Source organism: Rhinolophus sinicus, chromosome 11, assembly GCF_057876585.1.
Source record: "Rhinolophus sinicus isolate RSI-liver-muscle chromosome 11, RSI-T2T, whole genome shotgun sequence".
Taxonomy (NCBI): Eukaryota; Metazoa; Chordata; class Mammalia; order Chiroptera; family Rhinolophidae; genus Rhinolophus; species Rhinolophus sinicus.
In genome coordinates this window covers 17,357,221-17,380,491 of record NC_142511.1, presented here as the reverse complement: position 1 = coordinate 17,380,491, position 23,271 = coordinate 17,357,221, and the positions used below count along the sequence as shown (strand labels likewise).

At 37.7% G+C, this 23,271-nt stretch overlaps 1 protein-coding gene and 1 pseudogene across 1 annotated transcript in view; both read left to right on the top strand.

The window, feature by feature from the left end:
• The first annotated feature begins 1,159 nt into the window (after positions 1-1,159).
• On the top strand, positions 1,160-4,067 carry LOC109450566 (U6 snRNA-associated Sm-like protein LSm3 pseudogene; annotated as a pseudogene).
• Positions 4,068-5,083: 1,016 nt separating this feature from the next.
• Positions 5,084-23,271, top strand: part of PPP2R5A (protein phosphatase 2 regulatory subunit B'alpha) — a 57,276-nt gene continuing 39,088 nt past the window's right edge. The window contains exon 1 of the mRNA XM_019738049.3: positions 5,084-5,989. Within this exon, the coding sequence (XP_019593608.1) occupies positions 5,809-5,989 (181 nt within the window). The 5' untranslated portion in view covers positions 5,084-5,808. The remainder of the gene's footprint in view (positions 5,990-23,271) is intronic.

The window sequence follows — 23,271 nt, the reverse complement described above, 5'->3', positions numbered from 1 at the left end:
GAGCACATGCTCCTTAGGGTTGAGGCCATAACATTTAGCCATCAGCCTTGCTAATAATAGGCCAAATAAATAGATGCTGTTGCTTCTTTGATTCGTAGGGTGATCACTTGTTCTGTACGCAGGATGTAGGGAGCTATAGGGACAGGAGACTTTCAGGGCTAGAACTGAGAAAGTTCCTAGCAAACCAGGACAAGTTGGTCACCTTAGTGTTTACCTAAATATCTGTGGATATGTGTGTGTGCAACAGGGTTTTCTCTGTTGCATGTTCCCTCTTTTGTTTGCATAGTTGAACTTTAATTGTTGTAAGCTTTCCTCACTGACGGTGATCTCCGTGCAGGCACACTTTGTCTCATTCACGTCTCTTTTCCAAGCAACTAGAATAGACCAGGCACACTGTAGGAGGTTAATGAATATTTTTTGAATGAATGAATAAGAAACATCAAGCACCATTAAATCTTGTGATAACCACATTTTCCTTCTAGGTGTCAGGACTTCGTAGTTCCACCATACACAAAATTTGTAAAGTGCTAAGCAAATGGTATGGTCTTGACAGTACAATCTATTCAATTTCATTTTTTGTGAATGCCTTTGTATGGAATGAATAAATAGAGTTTGAATATCCACTAACTTTTGCAAGAGAAGAATAGAGGACCCCAGGGAGGCTAGAATATAAATAAATAAATAAATAAATAAATAAATAAATAAATAAATAAATAGCTCCAGAACATGACAAGAGTTACCAGAATCAAGCTCCCAGGGGAATCGAAAGGAGTGTCACTTGAGAGACACTTTAAGAGAAGATTTCATTTGATCTCTTTCTGCCAGATTCTTTATATGAATGGCGCCTAAAACATAGTAGGAGTTAAACTTATGGTGGTGATGATTATACTTATATACACCCACAGACACACACATTTTTTAAAAAGCTATATTCTTTGGTATTGAAGGTAAAGGCTAGGCTCTGAAAACACTGGAAAATTTCCAGTTCAATAATTCCTCAAAGTCCTATAGTACCACTAATACTGCTTTTTCAAGCCATAGAGACCACACTGGACACTGAAGACATAAGGTTGATTTATTGGATTCTCAAATTAATTATTTTCTACAAGCTTGAGCTAAAATAGCAAGCCAATGAGAGAGAACACATTGAAATGTGGCGGACAATATGGACCAGCAACAAACTACCGACACCATACAAGAGCCCCTGGATCTCATCAGCCTCAGCCTGGATGAGCGAATTTATGTGAAAATGAGAAATGACAGAGAGCTTCCAGGTAGATTATATGCTTATGATCAGCAATTAAATATGATACTGGGAGATGTGGGAAAAACTGTGACTACTATATAAATTGATGAAGAAACATATGAAGAGAGATATAAATCAACAAAACGGAATATTTCTATGCTCTTTGTCCAGGGAGATGATGTTGTACTAGTTGCCCCTCCATTGAGAGTTGGCTGAAACAAAGAATTTATCCTGTATGGAAAATAGGAGACTTTGTATGATTGCCTCTTTAAATGTACAAGACATTGAAAAAAACCTGCGTAAATTTTGATACTAACAAATGACCAACGATTCCTCCACTCCGAAATGAGTTGATTTGCAGATGACTTACAAATTCTTAAGCTAAATGTCATTTTTATTTTTCTCCAACCCTCCAATAAATGTGATCGAGAGAGAGAGAGAGAGAGAGAGAGAGAGAGAGAGAGAGAGAGAGAGAGAACACATTGCTGTCATGCAGCAGCTTTGTATTTTAAGACAGGGACTGCCTCAAAACCTATTAGATGCTTCCTCCAGGAGGATGAAAGAGAAACATCACTTGTAGATTTATATAAAATCTGCATATGAAAGGAACATTAAGGACCCATATGGTAGTTTTGCAATCACTGCTCCTCAGAATATACCCAGAAGGGAGTCATATATTGAATTTAATGTCCATTTTTCCTTTGTCCATCCACCTCCAGGTCAAATTCTGACACAAGGTATAGTGTAATATATTCTTCTATTGCAATGGAAAAAACTTTTGGTAACATATTGTGTGAAATAAATTAATTGACTGAGATATGGAAATATTTTTCAGGGATGAAGAAATGTGGGTAAACTAATTTCTTGAATGAGAAGTATTTTTTTTCTTCTGGTTTTATCCATATGAAAACTTTGTTTTGTTTCAAGACTCACTTCAAGCATTACTTTTTCTGTTAAATTTTTTCTGCCTCTTTCATTCAAACCAAATTTGATCTTCTTTCCACTGTTTGCACACACCATAAGGCACACTTATGATACAGTCTTTGATCCTTTGTTTATATTGTCCTTCCTCACTAAATTTTAAAGTCCATGCTTTATTTACATTTTCATTCCTAGTGTCTGGCATATTGCCTGGCACAGAGAAGGCACTTGAAAAAAATGCTTGCAGGGTTGAATTAAGTGTGGAGAGTTTGCCAACATCAGGCTTTTTAGACCCACTCTGCAAGGACAAGAGGATTGGATATGCCAGGGGTTATCAGGCATTTATGATTACAACTCACTGAGATGGGGCAAAAGACCTCACAGCTAAGGAAAAGTGATTCAATGATAACCGTAAAGTCTAGTTTCCATCCATTCCCCTTTACCATTTCACTCTTACTTTAACCCTGCTTACCCTCTGGTAACCACCAATCTGTTTTCTGCCTCTGAGTTTGTCTTTTTATTTTTTGGTTTGTTTTGTTTTTATATTCCACACATGAGTGAAATCATCCATATTTGTCTTTTTCTGCCTGACTTATTTCACTTGGCATAATACCCTCAAGGTCTATCCGTGTTGTCACAAATGGCAGGATTTCACCTTTTTATAGCTGAGTAGTGTCCCATTTGGAGTGTGTGTGTGTGTGTGTGTGTGTGTGTGTGTGTGTGTGTATCTTCTGTATCCATTCAACCCTCAATGGACATGGACATAGGTTGTCTCCGTATCTTGGCTATTGTAAAGCTGCAATGAATGTAGGTGTGCATGTATTTTTTCAAATTAGTGTTTTCATATTCTTCAGATGAATAACCCGAAGTGGAATAGCTGTATCACATGGTAGTTCCATTCTTAAATTTTTTGAGGAATAATATACTGTTTTCCATAGTGACTGTACTAATTTACATTCCCACCAGCAGTGCACAAGGGTTCCCTTTTCTTTGCATCCTCTCTAGCACTTGTTTCTTATCTTTTTGATGATAGCCATTCTAACCGGTATGAGGTGATATCTCATTGCGGTTTTGATTTCCATTTCCCTAATAACCAGTGATGTTGACCATCTCTTAATGTGCCTGTTGGCCATCTCTATGTCTTCTTTGGAAAGACGAAAAGTGGCACTTTGAAAGACTGATCTGGCCCCGAGGTTGCAAGCCCTGAACAAACTATGTTTCGTGGTCGGTTGTGCAAATTATGAGGAAGTCCTGGTCTGCACATTTGTGAAGGTAAATTCAACATGGTCCGGAACTTGACAGAATGAGAAAGAGAAAGGTGTCAGAGATGCTGCTGAGGTTCCAACCTCCTTGACTGGGAGGAGTGTGTACAATTTCATCACTCAGTGAATCTGAGGAAGGAACTATTTTAAGGGACTAAGTTTGCTTCGAGATCTAGAATCCAACCTCCTACCCAAAGTTGGAATTTTCTGACATATGCATCAGGTAGTTTTGCTTAAATATATGGCAGCTATTTCAATGATGTCGAAAGGAAAAAGTTTGGAGCTCTCCAGATAGGAATGGAGATTTGCGTCTATCAGCGTAAAACTGCCAAGATAAAGGGAGACAAAACTGTTCAGCTCACTTATTTAATTTTTCTAGGCTTAAATTAAGCTTAAGAATTTTTATATCCTACTCTCCAAGTGTTTAACCATTTTTATGTAAATGACAAATCAATTTCTGAATTTTGTTTAGTACTTTCTGTACTTTGGGTCGTGTGGGCCTTATAATAGGATAGAGAGAATATTTGGTTCCCTTTTGTGTTACTTCTCATATAACGCATCAGCTCAAATATTTTTACTAAGCATCCTTCTACGGAAACCACCGCACAAAAGACTAGATGTCCAGTCTTTGTCCTCAATAAGATTAAAACATAGACGGAATCTCCAAGAGATCCCAATAAGAGTAAATGGCAACCCCCCCAATCCCCAAATCACTGATGAACAAATCTGTACTCGTTCTGTTGAAGTAGTTGAAGGCCTTTGGCTGAAGAAGGGATAAAAATTAATGGGACATTAAATTGAAATGAGAAACCTCTTCTTGGAGGGTGTAGATTTGGAGAAATCTTTGAAGTAGATGTTAGAATTGCCCAAACCTGGCGCGAGAAGAGTTCTCGGGAATTGCGGTGCCAGAACTACACATTTACTCGGCGACTACCAATCAGGATCAGGGGCAGCGAGGCTCCTAGGCCTGCGCAGGAGTCCAGCACCTCGCTCCGATTGAACGAGCCGCTTTCTCGCCTTCCCCGAGGCTCTTTCGTTCGTCAATCACATTGCCGCCTGTGCGTTCCCCACCCTACACTTGCTCGCCCCTTTTCAGTGACGTAACACCTGGCGCTCTCTCCCGCCCCAGGCCGCAAGCTCTCCACCAGTCGCTTCAGTTCCTCATTGGCCAGCAGAGAGGAGAGGGAAGGGCATTCTATCTTGCTTTCTAAACTAACCCCTCTAGTTTTCTGGTCTTCTCATAGGCTGTCACAAGAGCAATTATTGCCTGAAGCTGTCGCGCAGGCGTGACAAAGTGCTCACTGGTAGAGGGGCACTTCCCCTACCAAGAAAATTCATTGCGCTGTTGTGACGCAAGCGGCACGGGGCTCGCCATTTTCACTTGCGATTGGCTGTGACCTAAGTCCGTCCATAACCACGCCCCATTCCTCTCCCTAACCTCCCAGTTTGAGACGTCTTCCAGGAGGCCACGCCCCACCGCGTTCCCGCCGCTTAGCCCTGTGATTGGCTGAGGGAGCTGGGATGCCTGCCCACCTCCTACTCCCTCCCGAGCACCCTAGAGGCTGGCGGGACCTCGCGGAAGTTGTCAATCTCCTCCCTCCCCACCCCCACCCAAGGCTCCTCCCCCGGGTCGCACGCCCCGGCGCGCGCGCACGCACACACACTCCCCCCACCCCTTGCGCGTCTCCACCACCTTCTCAAGTTGTAGCGGACGCTCGCTGGGGGTTCTCCGTGGGCGGCGGAAGGGCGCGTGGGGGAGGGGGCCAGGACGGCTCCGCACTGTGAGGAGCGCGCGTGTGTGTGTGCGTGCCCAGAGCCGGGGCGGCGGGTCACCGCCCTGGGAAATGAGGGGCTGGCGCTGACAGGGAAGAGCGGGCACCGTGGCGGTGGCAGCGGCTCGGAGGGGACCCGCGATGGCAGCGCCTCTGGAGGAGGCTCCATGCAGGGCGGGCTGCGCTGGTAGCGGCCACTGAGGTGCTGGCCGGCCGGCTGGCTGGCAACCTGGGCTGAAGGAACGAGAGGCGCGCTCGACGTCCGCGCCCCGGCGCCCTCGCCTCAGTTGTCTAAACTTCAGGCTCCCTTCCACCGCCCTTGGCGCCCGGAGTCAACAACTTCTTCACCCCCCTCCGCCCCCGCCCTTGCCTCCGGGAGCCCGCCGCGCAGCGGGGACCAGGAACCTCCGGTACTGAGATGCGACCGTGAGGCGTTGGCGGGCAGCGAGGAGAAGCTCGGCGGCGCCCGGGAGCAGAAGGGTGGTGTGGCCGGGGGGACGGGGCGGAGGGGCGCGAGCGCTCCGCGCCTCTCCCCCGCATCCTCCTCCTGCCGCCGCCCGTTCCGTGCAAGCAGCAGCCGGAGCTGCCAAGCGCCAGGGCTGCGGAGATGTCGTCGTCGTCGCCGCCGGCGGGGACTACCAGCGCCGCCATCTCGGCCTCGGAGAAAGTGGACGGCTTCACCCGGAAATCGGTGCGCAAGGCGCTGAGGCAGAAGCGCTCCCAGGGCTCGTCGCAGTTCCGCAGCCAGGGCAGCCAGGCGGAGCTGCACCCCTTGCCCCAGCTCAAAGGTAACCTCCGAGGGCGCAGCCGGGGCGGGGAGCTCCGGGGCTCGGCCCGCGCCCGCACAGCCGTTTCCTGGTGGGGCTCCTTCAGCCCAGCTGGGGCTGGTAGTGCGCGTCGTGTTCCCCACGACGCCTGGGCGCCCCATCCCCCCTAGATTCCAACAGGTTTGCGGTTAAGAGTCTTGCTACTTTTGTTACTTCTTCCTGATTCCCCTTAACTCTTCCCATCTGCGTGGAGGCCAACGACTCCCCACCTGCGCGCTCACTCACCTGCCCTCGCGATTGGAACTCGCGTGCGTCCCGCGAGCTACAGTTCTTCCCTCTTCTCTCAGGCTAGTCTTTCCCATCTTGCTTTATTTAACAACCTGTGTTTCCTTCCGACCTTCACTATCCGGAGACGCACCTCCTCCTTTCGGACACTCTTCACTAGTCCTTTACTTTTTCCATAGTGAGCGCCTGCACTCACCGTCTCAACTCCCTCCCATTGATTGTTTCAAAGAGTCACACAGACCAGGACTCCTAATGCAAACAACGCTTAGGAGTTACCTGGCCTTTAGATTTCTTTATAAAGAAAAAAACCTAAAAACCTGATCGGTGTAGTGTCTTATTAACTGGGTCGTTAGGTTTAAATGTTATCCTTTGGCCCGGAAGACTGGAAAGACTTAAAATACTTTATTGTCCGAGAAGATATACACGGTAAATTTGGCGACGTATAAAGGAGTAGATCGTGTTGGTTTGCAGTGGAATGGGAACTTAGTTTGCCAAGCAGTGATTCCAGGGGATTTGTAGGTTTGTACAGTAATTCCAATGGGTATCCGTGCCTAATGCCTGGCCAGGAGAACTTGGCCCTCCTTTTGGCTCACTCACTTTTCCCACTAAGTTTAGAGGATTGAAAAAAATTGTTTCCTGGTGGTCTGGTTTATTCTTTGTGAATGACTACTTTTAGTTTTATTTTAATGTCTTCGTTTTTTGTGAGATCGAAGTCATCATGGAACAAGATGATAATGCTCCTAGACATTTAAAACAATTTTTTTTTTTTGACGAAAGAAATCTAATAAGAAATTTAGATCGTCTGTTTTGCAAGGCCAGGAAATTAGTTTATATTAAAATAGATGAATGTTCAGCAGATTTTCAATCCATTTCATCCTCTTCAAAACCAGTTTCATTCTGATTTGTCTTTGGGCCTATGAATTCAGCCTTAGTTTGGCTAGGAGTTTAAAGAACACCCCAGATCAAATCACAGTTGACCTACAATAGCTCTGGAACCCCATTCAGACCCTACATGGCCCTGCCTCTTGGGGTGCTTCTAAATCAAGAACATCCCAGGCCAGAATGAAACTGGCTTTTTAAAGACGGTTTTAGTTAAGCTGTGTGTAGCCAGTGTTACTGCATTTATCATTTGCTTTTTAGCATACAAAAATTGTTAAAACTTACATATTGTAGTCAATGGTAAACCACAATGGTAGGCATTGCCAAGATTTTAATTCTTGAGTGATGTCATAGCCAAAAAACAATATCAGCTTACCTATTAGAACATTGACTTGCTATATGGATTTTAACTTTTAATTACAACATCACAGTTTTTTGTTTTTTTTCATTAAATTGTTGAATTATTTTTAAAGTTTGAAGGTTTGGTGCTAGCGTTTCATGTTTATTTAATTTGCTTTTTAGTGAGGTATTGTGATTCCTTAGTATTGTCATTAGTATAATATTTACTTTTATTTAATACAAATAATTGAATATTAAACATGGTTGGTTCAAGCCAAGAGATGCAGCTTTAATACATTTGTTTTTAAAAGCCTGGCAAAAATATGCAGTGTCAGTAATCATCTAAGTTATATGGTATATAGTGCAGCAAGTTGAAGGTGCCATTGAATGTTTTATTTATATAACAGCATTTTGGTCACTACTATGTTTTATTTATAGTATTTTGGTCACTAGTAGAGGGGGGAAAAATGGAAATTTAGATTAATTATATATATTTTGCATGAAAATGTAATTTTCTTTATAAGGAAAGTTATATATTCAAGATAAATTTATGCAAACTTAATTGAGGAAAATAAGACCCTTACTTGGATTACCCACTAATAGGAAAAATGACTTTTACTTCAGATTCCAAAATGCTTGAAAAGTGATTTTTTTCCAAAAATTCAATTGCTTCGCTTGGTACTTTGGCAGTATACTTGATACCACAGCGTTGTGTGCTTTTTCTGTCAGTAGTAGTTTTTTCCATTTGTGGCCTTAACAAAAAAGAGTGGATGTGTATGAAAGAGAATTTTTCTTCCTGCTCTGAAATACAATCCTACTGTGGAGTGATTCAGATTTCTGTGGGCATCCAAGATCTTTCAAGTGTTTATACCAACCTGCTTATGTTACACTTTGTCCACATGGATCTAAATTGGAAACTTGCCCACTGTTTTCCTCAAAGCATACTGTGGGTAAGAATTAACAAAATAATGCAACTTTTTCATCTATAAGTTTATTTTGTGCAAAATCGTTTAGTAAGTGGGTTGCAGGATTTTAATGGTGAAAACGTTCAGAGTAAATTCTCTGTTATAGAAGGTATTTAATAAGAAGTTTTGTTAAAAGGATGTTTTTAAATGAGAAACTGTTACTATGTGTGTCCTGAAAATTAAACTGTGTTATATTGTATAGCTGACATTTTTTAAAAACACTTTTTAACTTTTTTGTTACGTTAAATTCTGTAAGCGCCTCTGAAAACAAGGTACTAGAAAACAAAATAGGAGCATCTTATCAATAATTCTTTTTCTGTATTTAAACTTATGTTAGCATAGGACTTAATTTTTCTACCTTAAACTTTTCTTCTAACAGTTAGGAATCTTTTAACTTAAAAAGTCTGTTATTTACAATAGGTAGTTTTTCGGTCTGTTTAACCTATTTTAAGTCTTTGAAGGATTGGTTTGGTAAAGTAGTAGATGCCTTACATTTATATAATATGTAGCATTTACAGATTATTTTACACTTCATTCTTAATTATAAAATTAGTATTGCTCATAACAAGTGAAACACAGTCCAGAGGTGTGTAACTCCTAATCCTTGATATCCCTTTTTCACACCTACTAAAGTTTCACACCTACTGTTGTGGGACAATCCACAGCTCAGTGTATTTTTACAAACATGTTTCATTGGGTCATCCCAGCAACTTTGTGCAAGGCCGTATTACTCCCATTTTATAGATGAGAAAGTTGAGGCTTAAACAGCTTAGATTCAGGCCTGTGATTATTTGTCTGAATGGTGTTGCAGCTGATACTGGTACCCAGCTCAAATGATTTCAGTATTTTTGTTGTTAAGTTACTTAATGAAAATTTGAAGCAGTATGATAGAGTTAGGTCATTGGGGTTAGGGCAGTTTTTAATCTTTTTGAGTTGTTTTCCTTATCTGTCAAATGGGGATAAAACCTTCTATCTCTCCAGGATTGTGGGGATTAAGTGAAATAATGTAATTAAAGTGCCTAAAAATAGGCAGTCAAAGAATATTAGCTTCGATTCTCTTTGATATTTGAAAATCCAGATTAAAATATTTTTTTAAAATGAAGGATTCACATAAATAGTAAACTTTCCTAGGGTACTTAAAGAATGATTTCATTTAAAATCAGTGTTCAGATATGATTTACCTGAAGTGAAGCTGTAACATTTTTCAGTGGAAGTGGAAACAGGGTGGAGTCATACTCTTTAAAACATGGAAAGCTATAGTTAGAAGTTTTTACCAAGCAAAGAAATTGACTTAACCAGTAGAATGGTATAGTTGTGCATTTCTCATAAGAGACAGGCAGTAAACAACAAAGAACAATGAAACTGGTTTTGAGATTGAAGTCTGCTTCAGATGAGGTGAAGAACTTCCCAAGTATCACTCAGATTCTTTGTTGGTATATTTTTAGAAACTGGGTCCCCCTGGAAATATGGAGGTCAGTAACAGTGGTGCTGATTTGAAGTGCCTTGCTTACCATTAGGGGAAAAACATTTTTTTTCTCTTGAGGTGTGTGGTCTTTTAGGGTAACTGGAACAAGAACATTGACATGATCTGAAGTTTCATAACTAGTTTAACTTTTTTGTCGGCGGAAAACACTACTCACTCAACTTTTAAGGTTTATAGATCTTCTCAAAGTTAGTATCATTCCATCTCAATCCAAAATCCCTTTTCGTATTTGAGAGTTGAAATTCATCTGAATATGTTAAGAAAAATGTTTGTTTACAACATTTTAGTCATTTTAGGACTATTTTCTGGAAGTAATTTCATTTCTTCTGGAAGTCTTATTTTTTAATTTCTTAAAACTTTTTCAGGATATACTTCTCAGAGCCATTGATAAATATAGTGCCCATTGCTTCACAAGAAGGAAAAACGTTTCTGTTTGTCTAATTTAGCATCTTCAGAATTCCTATTTAGGGTCAAATTTCTTTTCCTCCCAATTTTATTACCTCCTCTGATTCTTAATTGAATTTTGGATTATTTTAGGAAGTGTACAATTGAATAAAGTGATAGTCCAGTAAAATGTATTTAGTAAAATAGTGTGATCATTGAGCTAGAACACCACCCTTAAATAGTGGATTTGAATTGTCTTCCTGCATCATTGTTGACCTTTGGGCTAGTTATTTAACCCCTTTGAACTTCAGTTTAATCATTTTTACTTACAGGAATACCATTTTCCCTTGGTAAAATCACAAAGATGAATTAGTCCTTAATGAGTTATTGTCCCTCTTTGGATGACAAACACAGGTTTACCAACACAAGTATTATATCTGGGAAATAGATTTTTGTGCTTTATTTTCTAAATTTAACTTTATAAATTGTAAAAAGCTGGGTATAGAGACTAGCTGACTTTTATTTGTATGTGTTTAGCACTCTGGTTCTCAGCCCTGGCTGTACACTTGGAGAGCTTTAAAAAATATCAATGCCTGGGTCCCACCCTCAAGAGATTCCAAATTAATTGGTCTGAGGTAGGATCCAGGCATTTGTATTTTTAAAAGCTCCGGAGGTGATTCTGCTGTGCAGGCAGGATTGAGACTCACTCACTAGTTTAGCATTATCTTTCTGTTGACTTAATTCATTAATTGAGACTTTGTCCTTTCTCTCTGATACTCATGGCTCATTACCCAGCCTATTAACATTTCCTGCCCTCACTTTACCTCCTGCTATTTACTTTTCACTCTCTTAACTTTGCTGCCCCCTGTGGCTAATCAGCTGCTTTCCTAAAAAGGGATAGTGCTGTGCACAATTCTGGAGTTTTAGTATGAGATGATTCTGTGGGATTTTGCTGTAGTTATCCTGATTAAAACACCTGTTATCTGTTATCATTTAATACTAGGTGGTTTTCCTTTTTTTTTCTGTAGTTTTTGGAGCTGTACTGAGCTGTCAAGTAAGAGAACAGGATAGAGGTTTGCCTAGTTTTAATCCTGTCATTCAGGGTAACATGATGCCAACCACCTGGGAGGGTAGAACTGGTATTTGCTATACGCCCAAAGCATTGTTCTGCTTCTTGAAGATTCAGAACTAGTATTGTTACTGTATATGTTGAATATTAAGTATTAAACAAATGAACTATTCTTGAACTTAACTGTGGTGTTGGTCATGCCTTATATTTATTTAGCATCAAGAAATGTTTTTCTCCAGAGCGTTTTCACTGCTGTCGTCTTAATCTAGACGACAGCTCTTCATCTAAGGAAGGGCTACAAGGACCTCGGGCCCCTTAGATTCCATATCCCTGTTTTGTCTTTGGCCTTCCTGCTGACCAGTTTGAATAATACTTGTCTTTGTTGATTTGTTGTTTTGAGTCAGTGTTCAGTTGTCATGTAGTGATGTGTTCTCACTCCAGAATAAGACGGTAACGTTTTTGTGAAAGCAGAACTCATCTGTGTTTTCACAGCCCTTTGTGGTACCAAACACTGTATCCTGTGCATGATAAATGTGGTCATGTAGATAGAATCATTATTTTGATGAAGAAATTACCTGTTGGTTGTCTCTGGCTCTCCTCCCTTTATGCCCCGGCCCCCACTTGCCCAGTTATTGATCATGCTTCTTTTCAGTGATGTTTGATGCTATCTACCAGCACATTGGTTTTGTTCTGTTTTGTTTGTTGTTCTAATATATTTCTTCCTAAATCTGGTTCAACATTTTAAATACTGGGATTTTAATACTATGATAATAATAGTAAATAGTAAATCTAGGTTTAAAATAAAGAATTGTTTGCTCTTGTATTTTGTGCTTTGCAAATATTGGTGTAAGTGAAAAGTAACATTATTGATAGATTGCTTGCTAGGGAAGGTATTCTGTGAGGCTTGTGTGGAAAAGTAATAGTACTGGGTTGACTCCCAGATGTGGACATGTGTATATAAACATTGAATAAACTGACATAATTAGTTTGCATTAATTTCTAAATTTGAGGTGCAGTTTTTATAAGGATGTCCTTGAAGGAGATGTAAAGAGCACATTTTAAATATATAGTTTTAGTGCATTATTATGTAACAAGGAACCTAAGTGCTTTGCTGGAAGAGTTTTACATGACAGGCTAGATTTATGCAAAATGAACTCTACTTGTCTGAGCAGGATATTGACTAATAAGCAGTTTCAAACCTACATTTTGTGTGTATGTTTTTGAACTCTTCCCTGAGGAATTTGTTAATGTGGACTTTTGGAGTGAGTAATAATGAATTTTAGAAATCCTGCAATTTTGATCAGATTTCCTAAAGAAAAATTATGATTTGGCGGGGGGCGGGGGATAGTTTGCTGAATATGATAGGCTCTCACATGATAAAATTCGGAGAACCTATTTCTACCTTCAATCCTGAAGGGAAGGGATTTCTTGGGAACACACTCCTCCTGCTGGAATGGGGATGCTAACTGCACCTTCAACGAGAGTAACCTTACTGTCGTGTTGCATCTGCTGAGCCTTCCAGTGCTGAATGGGACCGCAGAAGTCATTCTAGTTTAGCCTCCAGTGGGAATGAAAATAAATAGTTATCTTGCCATTTCATCAGTTAAGTTTTCATTAAGGTAGGGAGGAAAGTACAGGGGATTTTAAGCTCTTAGATACTCTCAGATTTTGCTTAATGAACAAATTACTGTAGATAATAGCTAAAAATATGTCAAATGTCTGAAACAAGGATTTTTTTTTAACGACTGGGCTTAGAATTTGTAGTTTAGTAATACCAAATCTTACATATAGCTTCAAAATTATGTATTTTCTCTGTTTAATTGGTTTTGCCTATGTTTCACACTCATTGGTAAATATGATTCTAGAATGATAGCTGTTACCAGAAGTTGATGATTATTTGCATGCGTTAATCCCACGCCTCTAAATTGATAAAGTGAAAAAGATGAGGCAGTTTTTGTTAACTCTGAATTTTGATACAGCGAGACTGGGTGTTTTTTAAACATAATTTTTCAGACAGACTTTTCTAAAGACAAACACCTGTTGAAGTCATAAGTAAAGTAAGATATAACTTCTATAGAAATATGTATCTGCTTTTTTTAAAAAAAAAAATTGCACTACCTTTTTTCTAATTGGCCAGAGGAAAAAGATTTTGTTTGCCTGCTGTAAAACTAGATACATACTTTCCTTTCAAAATCTAGTACAGAAGCACTTTCTTCTATTTGGTGTCCATAGTGCATACAATTTATGTGAACCATTATAGAGATTGAAACTTTACTTAGTAAAGGGATGATGAATGCTTTTTCTTTGCAGATTAAACGTCTTTAAGAGCTTCTAGTTTGGTGGGGAATACGAGTATAGACATGTAAGCAGGCAGTTTAGTGTCTTAAGGGTTGTGATAAGAATAAGCAGTAAGAGGCTAGGGCAGCATGTTAGGGACCCAGCCAAGTTTTGGTATGTGAGGCGAGATCAGGGAAAGCTTCCTGGAGAAAGTGACAGGTAAACTGAAAATGTATAGAATTCGAAGAGGTCAGGGAAAGGAATAATATTTAGATGATGATCAAAGGAAAAGGAGTAACCATGAGGCAAGAGAGACAGCTTGGGTGGTGGCAAAGGAAGACAGGAGAGAGAGACTAGGCAGTTAAGGGAAGAGAATGTTTTTAAAAATGGGTGGGGGAGAGGGGCCAGTAACCGTGAAAAGAGCTGTTGCCAATCAAATGAATAAGAACTGAAAAGTTTCAATAGCTTCAGTAGTCTTCAGGCAACACTGGTGACTTGAGGGACATTTTAGAGGATTGATAAACTTGAAATTTCTGTAAGGTGAGGTGTGAATGGAAATTGTGACAGACAAGTCAGTAAGTATGGACATCTCTTTTGGGAAACTTGACAATTAAAAAGTATATCACTCTAGCTGCTATGTGGAGAATGGATTGTAACATACGATTTTTAGGAGGCCCAGTTAGGTTATTTTAATAGGCAAGCTGAGACATGATGTGGCTCGGGCTAGGATAGTAGCAGTAGAGATGGAGAGAAAGAGACCAATTTGAGATACGTCTTAGCTAGGACTTGTTAATGAATTGTTTGGGGGGAGCTGGAGAAGGGAAGGTAGGAATCCAGGATGATGTCAGACCCAGATGCTTTTAGCTTGGATCACTGCGCAGATAGGTGTACCACCACTAAGAGGGGGAAAAATTAGAGAAGGAACCACATACAGAGGGAAAATCTAGAGTTGTACTTTGGAAATTTTAAATTTGAGTTTTCTTTTGGAAACCCAGGTATAAATATCAAATAGTCTTTTGGATGTGTGAGTCACAGAGTGCCCATTTGGTAATTTCTGTGACTTCTAAACATTAGAAGATTTTCAAGTTAGTTTATTAGAAAATGTCCATGATTTGGGATGGTGGTCACTTAGTCTTCTGGCCAAATTGGGGTTATGTCTTCCCTATTCAGTGGAATGTGTGTGTGTACACCAGATGATACATGTGTGAGGGACAAAATACATTTGGACAAGTGCATTAGTAAGGTGAGAGTTACTTAATTGGCTGTTTTGCTGCCTTTAGACTAAAAGTTACGTGCTCCAAGACCTGAGATTTATATCTTCTCCATAGCATTTAGTCAGTACTTAGTTTTAATGTTTATTGATTGAAATAATGAAGCAAAAGCCATTAATAAATTGATGGAAAGAAAAACACCATTTTGTGTCATGCAGTAATTCACAATTTTATGATTTATAACTGAGTAATGCTTACATATAAGCCCCAAAGTTAGCATTTTGTTGATGAGGAAACCAAAACAGGTTTTATTTTTGTGCAATATTTTTTGTGCAAGTCATTTATAACTCAATATCTTCTGAATTGGTTGTTGATTCTTCCTCTATAAATTAAATTGCAGATGTGTACTGCCTGCAGTAAAGCAAAATTAGCACCCTTTTTCCTAACAGTGCAAAGGAGAACATTTGTAATTGAAAGCCTTGCCAAGATACTGATTTCTTTTAGGTCCTGGGCAAAGAGACTAGTAGGTTTTTCTAAGAACCTTTAAAGCAGGGAATCTTTATTTCATCAATTCCTCTGATATAAACATGCTTCATTCGTCTTCTCTGGGGTCTCTCTTTTATCATTGTTCCTCCCTTTTTTAAGTAATGTAAAAATTTTATTAAAGAACATTTATTTTATGAATGAGTACTAACAAGATGTAGTGAATTTCTAATCACTTGGCACTTTTGTGTCAGAGCTGGATTTATAATTTATAGTAGCTACTTCGTTTATAATCTGTAATGGCGGTTATTGTGGAATATCAAGAACTGATTAGACTCTACTTATTTTTGCCTCTCTGTAGGAAATAATGGGTATATTTCAGTCCCCCTCTATATAAACTATGTAAGACATAGTTTTGAAAACTTTTAGTTTTTAACTGTGGCCGTGTTGGCATTGCGTTGTTTTTCTGATCATTATTTCCCAATTCAAGGGAGAAAAATAAATTGGGGCAAGATAACTGAGACTTGGGTATAAAAGTCAATTGGGCTAATTCCCTGTATCACTTTACTGATTTTATTCTCTTGCTAAAACCTTCAGAAGAACTGAAATTATACAATATGTCATGTCCTTAAAGTAGTTTTTAGTTTTCTTCATACAGTTATGCTTCCAGCGAATGAACCACCTTAAATTTGAATCCAAAGTAGAAATAAGGTAGAAAATGTAACACTGAAATGCTTTTAAGCTAAGGTGCATTTAATTTTCAGTCATATTTCTTTCATAGGAAGTTTCAGTCATTCATGTAGGAAAAGTAAATATAACCCAGCCTTTACCATCTACCAGCTACCAAGGTACTGATTTTGGTGTTTCTTATATTTTGATATTCTGCCTTTAATTTGGACCACCTGGATGACCTTACACATAACATATTTTGAGAACTGGGGTTTTGTTTTGTTTTTTGGGTTTTTTTTTTAGCTTTAGAAAAGGAGCTTCTCCTGCGGAATAGAAATTACTATTTTAGGATACAATACTTGCAGTGAGTCATGAGTGAGTCTCAGTTTTCATGGTTTTCTAAAATAAACTCATTTAAAGACTTTGCAATGAAAAATGTCATATTCTTAACTACCGTATTTCTTTTATAATGGCTTTATTATTGTAAAAACTTATAAACTCACTGTTAAAAACAAGTCAAAAAAGAATCTTACAAAGACAGAAAAATAAAATCTCAAGCCAGAGGAAACTTCTCTTAAAATTTTGAGCGTCTTCCTGTGTCTTCCCGTCAGTAGGATCATATAATGTATGCTGTTTTATAAACCCATTGTTTTCACTTTAATAGAATTTATAAATAACATATTTCTGAAAGAATAAAAATCAACTTAGAATTATTTCTGAATAAGGTTTTTATTTCTGGAAATACTGGATCAAGTTTTAAACTTTGATTATAAATATTCCTTATATTAAAAGGATTATAAATATTCCTTATATTAAAAGGAAATAATTTCTAGGAGTACTGATATTTCATTTTAGGGAGGTTATACATGGATCTCAGAAAATCCAATTAAAGGAATGCATCATATTCTCAGAAAATATCGTATACAATATTTTGCATATAATTTCAGGGTTCTTGGAGTCCCATCTGTGGTCCGGTGGTAAAGGGAAGTGGTCCTTAGACCCTGTTCTAGAGACTTAACAAATGTTGTTAAATATAGGTAATCCTTTTTCTTAACATGGTAACAGGTGTTTGTTTCTCAGGCGTTACAGGTAGGAGTAGCTGCGAGATGGGGCCTGGTCACAGCCATCAATACTGAAAATAGTGGGAGCCCTGCATTCCACCTACAAAGAGCTGTTTAATACTTCTTGTTCCCCAAAAGTCTTAAGTGAGAAAGATGCTTCTAAAAACAAAATATAACACAGTTAATTCATTTGAAATAAAAATTTGAATAGTATATTTTAATCCTTCTGTAATGCGATAGTTATGGAACTATTCACATGGGAATAGTAATTGAGTGAAGCATGGAAATACTAGGCTCTTGAAAGTTTTAAATAGTATTCTAGGGGTTTTCTTAAAACAATATACATTTGTATATTAGACATGTAGGGTGCATGTATTCAAATTTCCTAAAATGTAACATCTACAGTTTTCCCCACCATTTTCAATTTTAATAAAATCATAGATTCTGAACTCAATCGTATTTAGTTACAGTGCTGTGAATCATTTGTTAATAAATGTTTCCATTGTTACTTTATAATAGCTGATCCTCTGAAGTTTCAAATGAAAGCTGATTTTAGACTCTTAGTTATTAATGTTCTAGGGGTACTGCCAGAAAAAGCTACATGTCCTATATTCTGTGCCAGTTTCTTAAATTAGAATCTTGGATTGCATCCTCAGCATGTCACTGTAGTGGGATTGCTGGGTTGCTATGATACGGTGCTTGTTCTATAATTTGTAGCATGAATCCTATATGAGATCCTACTTCAGATTTCAAATATGTGAGCAGAGCAATGGGGAATATGATGCCTTTTTCCTTTAAGGAAAGTGATGCCTATAAAACTTATATTTCTATTACAAATTATGATACCTGGTACTTCACATGGTTCTTAGATGTAAAATAGAGGCTTTTACAACTTGAAATAATTTGGTTATCCCTAAATTTAGTGTATTACATTGACTTATGAAAATGGGAAAGAAGAGAAAGGCTTTATGTGAATGAATACATTAAAATGTCAGTGTTCTACTTGGTATTTGAAGTCTTGAGAGAAATGAACACAGACTAGATTTTCTGGTAAAATGCACTTGAGACAGTACCAGCAAAACTACATTACAAGGGAAAACTCCAAATTACTTGCCCTACTGAATTTATTTTTATTCAGTGAATTCTTCAAACCAACCCTACATAGCTGTATCGATAAAATATTATTATTACCTCTTTCTCATTTTATGTGGTGGTTTTAGGGTTTTTATTTACTTGTTGCATGAAAATTTCTATCAATCTCCTTCAGTATTATAAATCAGCATAGGCAGCATAAAGACAAATCGGGTATTGCAGGCATTTGTTGTGTACACATTTGTAGTGGAATGAAGTTTATATGGTTATTGGTTAGTGGCATTTGATCTTTAAACCACAGTTGATCTTTAAACTAGTGTTGTCTTTCAGTAATGTCTTCATTGTTTCATATGAAAGTATTTTAGAGACCAGGACTGGACTGTATTTTTTTAACAGCTTTATTGAGCTTATACTTCACATACCAGACAATTCACCCATTTAAAGTATACAGTTCAGTGACTTTTAGTATATTCACAGATTATGTACAACCACCACTACAATTTTAGAACATTTTCATCATCTCAAAAACACCACCGTTCCCTGTTACTATTACCCCCCCCCTCCCCCCCATCCTATCCATCCTCTGCCCTAATCTACTTTCTGTCTCCAAAAATTTCCCTATTCTGGACATTTTATAGGGTCTTCTTTGACTGGCTTCTTTGCACTTAGTATAATGTTTTCAAGGTTTATCCATGTTGTAGCATGTGTCAGTACTTCATTCCTTGTGTGGCTGAGGAATCAGCACCACATTTGATTTGTCCATTCATCAGTGGATGGACATTTAGGTTTTCACCTTTTGGTTATTATGAATAATGTTGCTGTAAATGTTTGTGTACGTATGTTTTCATTTCTCTTGGGTGTATATACCTAGGAGTGGAATTGCTGGGTTGTATGGTAATCCTGTATTTAATCGCTTGAGGAACTGCCATACTGTTTTCCACCGTGGTCACATCATTGATTTTACATTCCCACCACCAGTTTATGAGGGTTCTGATCTCTTCACATCATCATCAGTACTAATTATTCTGACGTTTTTATTATAGCCATCCTAATGAATATGAAGTGGCATCTTTTTATGGTTATGATTTGTATTTCTTTAATGACTAACGATGTCAAGCATCTTTTACTGTGCATATTGGCCATTTGTTTATCTTTCTTGGAGAAATGGCTCTTCAGATCCTTTGTCCATTTTTTAATTGTTTTGTCTTTTTTATCATTGATTTGTAAGAATTCTATATATCCTTAATGTAAGTTCTTTTGTCTTTTCACTTTCTTAATGATGTCCTGTGAGGCTAAACTGTTTTTAATTTTGGTAAAAAGTCCAAATTTTCTTTTCTTTTTTTTTGTAGCTCATGCTTTTGGTGCAATATCTAAGAATCCTTTCCCAAATCTGAGGTCATGAAGATTTATATCTTCTTAAGAATTTTGTAGTTTAGACCTTACATTTAGGGTCTTAGACACATTTTGAGTTAATTTTTGTATGGGATGTGATGTAGGGTTCAAATTCATTCTTTTGCGTGTGGCTATTCAATTGTCCCAGCACCATTTATTGAAAAGACTTTGCTTTCCTGATTAAATGGTCTTGGTACCCTTGTTGAAAATCACTTGGCACATAGTTTTATTTCTGGACTCCCCGTTGATCTATATGTCTGTTATCAGTACCACCCTGTCTTGATTACTGCAGTACATTTTGAAATGGGAAAGATTGAGTCTTCTTACTTTGTATTTCTTTTTGAAGATTATTTTGGCTATTCTGATTCACTTGAACTTGCAAGGGTTAGGTTGATTTGAGATCTTTAATATTTTCTTCTATGGACATTTACAACTATAAATTTCCCTCTAAATACTGCCTTAGTTACATCCCTTATGTTTTGGTATGTTGTTTCTTCATTTGTCTCAAAGTATTTTCTGATTTTCCTTTTGATTTCTCTGATCCATTAGTTATTTAGGAGTGTGTTAGTTAATTCCCACATTTTTATGAGTTTCCCAAATTTATTGTTATTGATTTATAATTCGAGAACATACTTTGCATTATTTCTGTGTTTTTAAATTTTTTGAGGTTTGTTTTATGAGCTGGCATATGCTCTGTCCTGGAGAATGTTCCATATGCACTTGAGAATATATGTTCTGTTGTCGTTGGATGGAGTGTTCTACAGTAAATATCAATTTTAGTGTTCTGTAGAAGTCTGTTAAGTCTAGTCGGTTCCTAGTGTTAAGTCTTCTGTTGCCTAGTTCTATCCATTACTGAAAGTGATACATTGCCATCTCCAACTATTATTGTTGAATTGTCTATTTCTGTCTTCATTTCTGTTAGTTTTTGCTTCATGTATTTTGGACTGTGTTAGTAAGTGCACATATCTTTATAATTGTTACATCTTCCTGATGAATCTATCCTTTTATTGTTATAAAATGACCTCCTTTATCTCTAATAATATTTTTGCTTTAAAATCTGTTTATCTGATATTAATATAGTGACATCAGTTTTCTTGTGATTGTTACCATGATATATCACTTTACAGCCTTTTACTTTCATTCTATTTGTAACTTTGAATGTAAACTTTATCTTTTGGAGATAGCATTAGTTAGGTCATTTTTTTTTATCCAGTCTGACAATCACTGCCTTTCAATTGGATTGTTTAATCCATTCATATTTATATTTTTGTTGATATAGTTGAATTTATGTCTGCCATTTTACTTTTTGTTTTCTATGTGTCTCATGTCTTTTTTTGTTCTGTATCCTTCCTTTACTGCTTTCTTTACTATTAAGTGAATATTTTCTAATGCAACATTAAGTTGGTTTAATGTTTGTTTGTTTTTTACATCTTTTTGTGTTTGTTTTTCATGGTTGTTCTTGGGCTTACCATATACTTATTAACTTACTAGAACAACCTCAGATTTATACTAGCTTAGTTCTAGAGCGATACAGAAACATTACTCCTATATTCCTCTATTTCCTTTTCCCCTTTTTTTGTGGTATTGTTACACAGTTACATTTATTAATGTTACAAACTCAACAATACATTGTTATAATTATTACTCAACCACCAGTAGTTAGTTACTTCCTTACCCCAGTACAGCTTTGCTCCCACCCACCTCCTCTGTGTTGTTATTGGCAAGTATATTACAAATATGTTACATTTCTATATGGTAATGACCCAACACTACTTATATAAATATTACTTTATACAATTTTTTTTTAATCACTTGAGAGAAGAAAGAAAAATAATGCCCTTATACTGTCTTTTAGAATTATATAATTACTTTTACTGGTGCTCTTGGTTTCTTTGTGTGTGGATTTGAATTATGCTCTGAGGTCACTTGCTTTCAGCCTGAAGGAATTCCTTTAGTGTTTCTTATAAGGCAGGCTGGCTTGCAATAAATTCTCTCAGTTTTTGTTTATCTTCATTTTTGTCTTTACCTTCATTTTTGAAAGGTAGCGTTGCTGGATAAAGGACTTTTGGTTGGTAGTTTTTTTTCTTTGAGCAGTTTGAATATGTTATTCTGTTTTCTGGACTTTATTGTTTATGCTGAGAGGGCAACTGTTAATCTTATCATTTGTAAGTGACTTGTTACTTTTCTCTTGCTGCTTTCAAGATTTTTCTCTTGTAATTTGACCTTCAGCATTTTCACTATGATGTGGCTGTTTGTATCTCATTGCATTTTTCCGTCTTGGAGTTTGTTGAGCTTCCTGGATATGTAGGTTAGGCTTATTCAATACATTTCGGAAGTTTTTAGTCATTATTTCTTCAAATATTTTTTCTGCTCCTTTCTGTCTTCTCCTTATGGTACTCCCATCGCGTGTATTTGGTATAATAGTTTATGGTGTCCCACCAATCTCTGAAGCCCTGTTCATTTTTCTTCATCTTTTTTTCCTCTCTGTTCTTCAGATTTCATAATCTGTATCAGTCTGTCTCCAAAGTTCCCTAATTCTGCCAGTTCACAACTACTGTGAGTTCTTCTAGTGAGTTTTTAATTTTGTTAATGTATATGGAATCTGTGTTTTTTATGGACATGTTGACGTAAGAAACATCCAAACCTGTAGAGAATTTTTGGAAGAGTTTATTTGAGCCAAACTGATGACATATGCCAGGAAGTAAGATCTCAAATGCTCCCAAGAGCAACTGTTTTGCTGCCAGCTTCTTTTATGCATTTGAAAGTAAGGGGGGACATAAAGAAGATTGCACGGAGGTGGGAGAAGGCAAGGATTGGATCACAGGATAGTTAACAATCTCTTGAAAGTGGTTATTTCAAAGGTGTGTTAACCTAGATGCACAGAGATAATGGACAGGGCTTGCTTAAGGCAAAGATAAACCTTCCACTAAAAAGTTAGGTGCCTGGGGCGTGATTACCCACCATGACCTGGCCATTTAGGAATTTATGATCAGATCACTCTGAGGTTACTTTCCATAGAACCCCGTTTTTTTGGTCCACATATTCTTGGATGGTTCCTCATTTCCTATTTGCCTTAGGACCATTTCCAAAGGCTTTAAATTATTGTTTTAAAAATTTTCGGGCGGCCGGTTTGCTCAGTGGTTAGAGTGCAGTGCTCATAACACCAAGGTCACCGGTTCGATTCCCACATTGGCCAGTGAGTTGCGCCCTCCACAGCTAGATTGAAAACAACGACTTGACTTGGAGCTGATGGGTCCTAGAAAAATACACTATTCCCCAGTATTCCCCAATAAAAACTTAAAAATATAAAAAAATAATTTTCATCAGTTTTACAGAGGAGCAGATCTGTGGAGCTCCTTACCTTGTCTTTCTAGAAGCTGATCTCCCTGTGGACTAAAATTTTAGCTCCTTTTGTAGTAATAATAAGTACTTCAGTCTTATCTAGGAATTCATAGCTTTTAGGTGTATAATCATGCCAATCAATTTGAAAACTTAGAGGAACTGAGAAAATCTCTTAAACAGCTTTCTGAAACTGACACAAGAAGGAACAAAAATCTGAGTAAACCTTATCTATTTAATTGAATCTTAATGAAAAACCCTGACAAGGACATTACAAGAAAAAAACAATTAGAGACCAATATCCCTTATGAACACAGATGCAAAAATCTTATACAAAATATAAGCAAATAGAATTTAGCATCTTATAAATAGGAC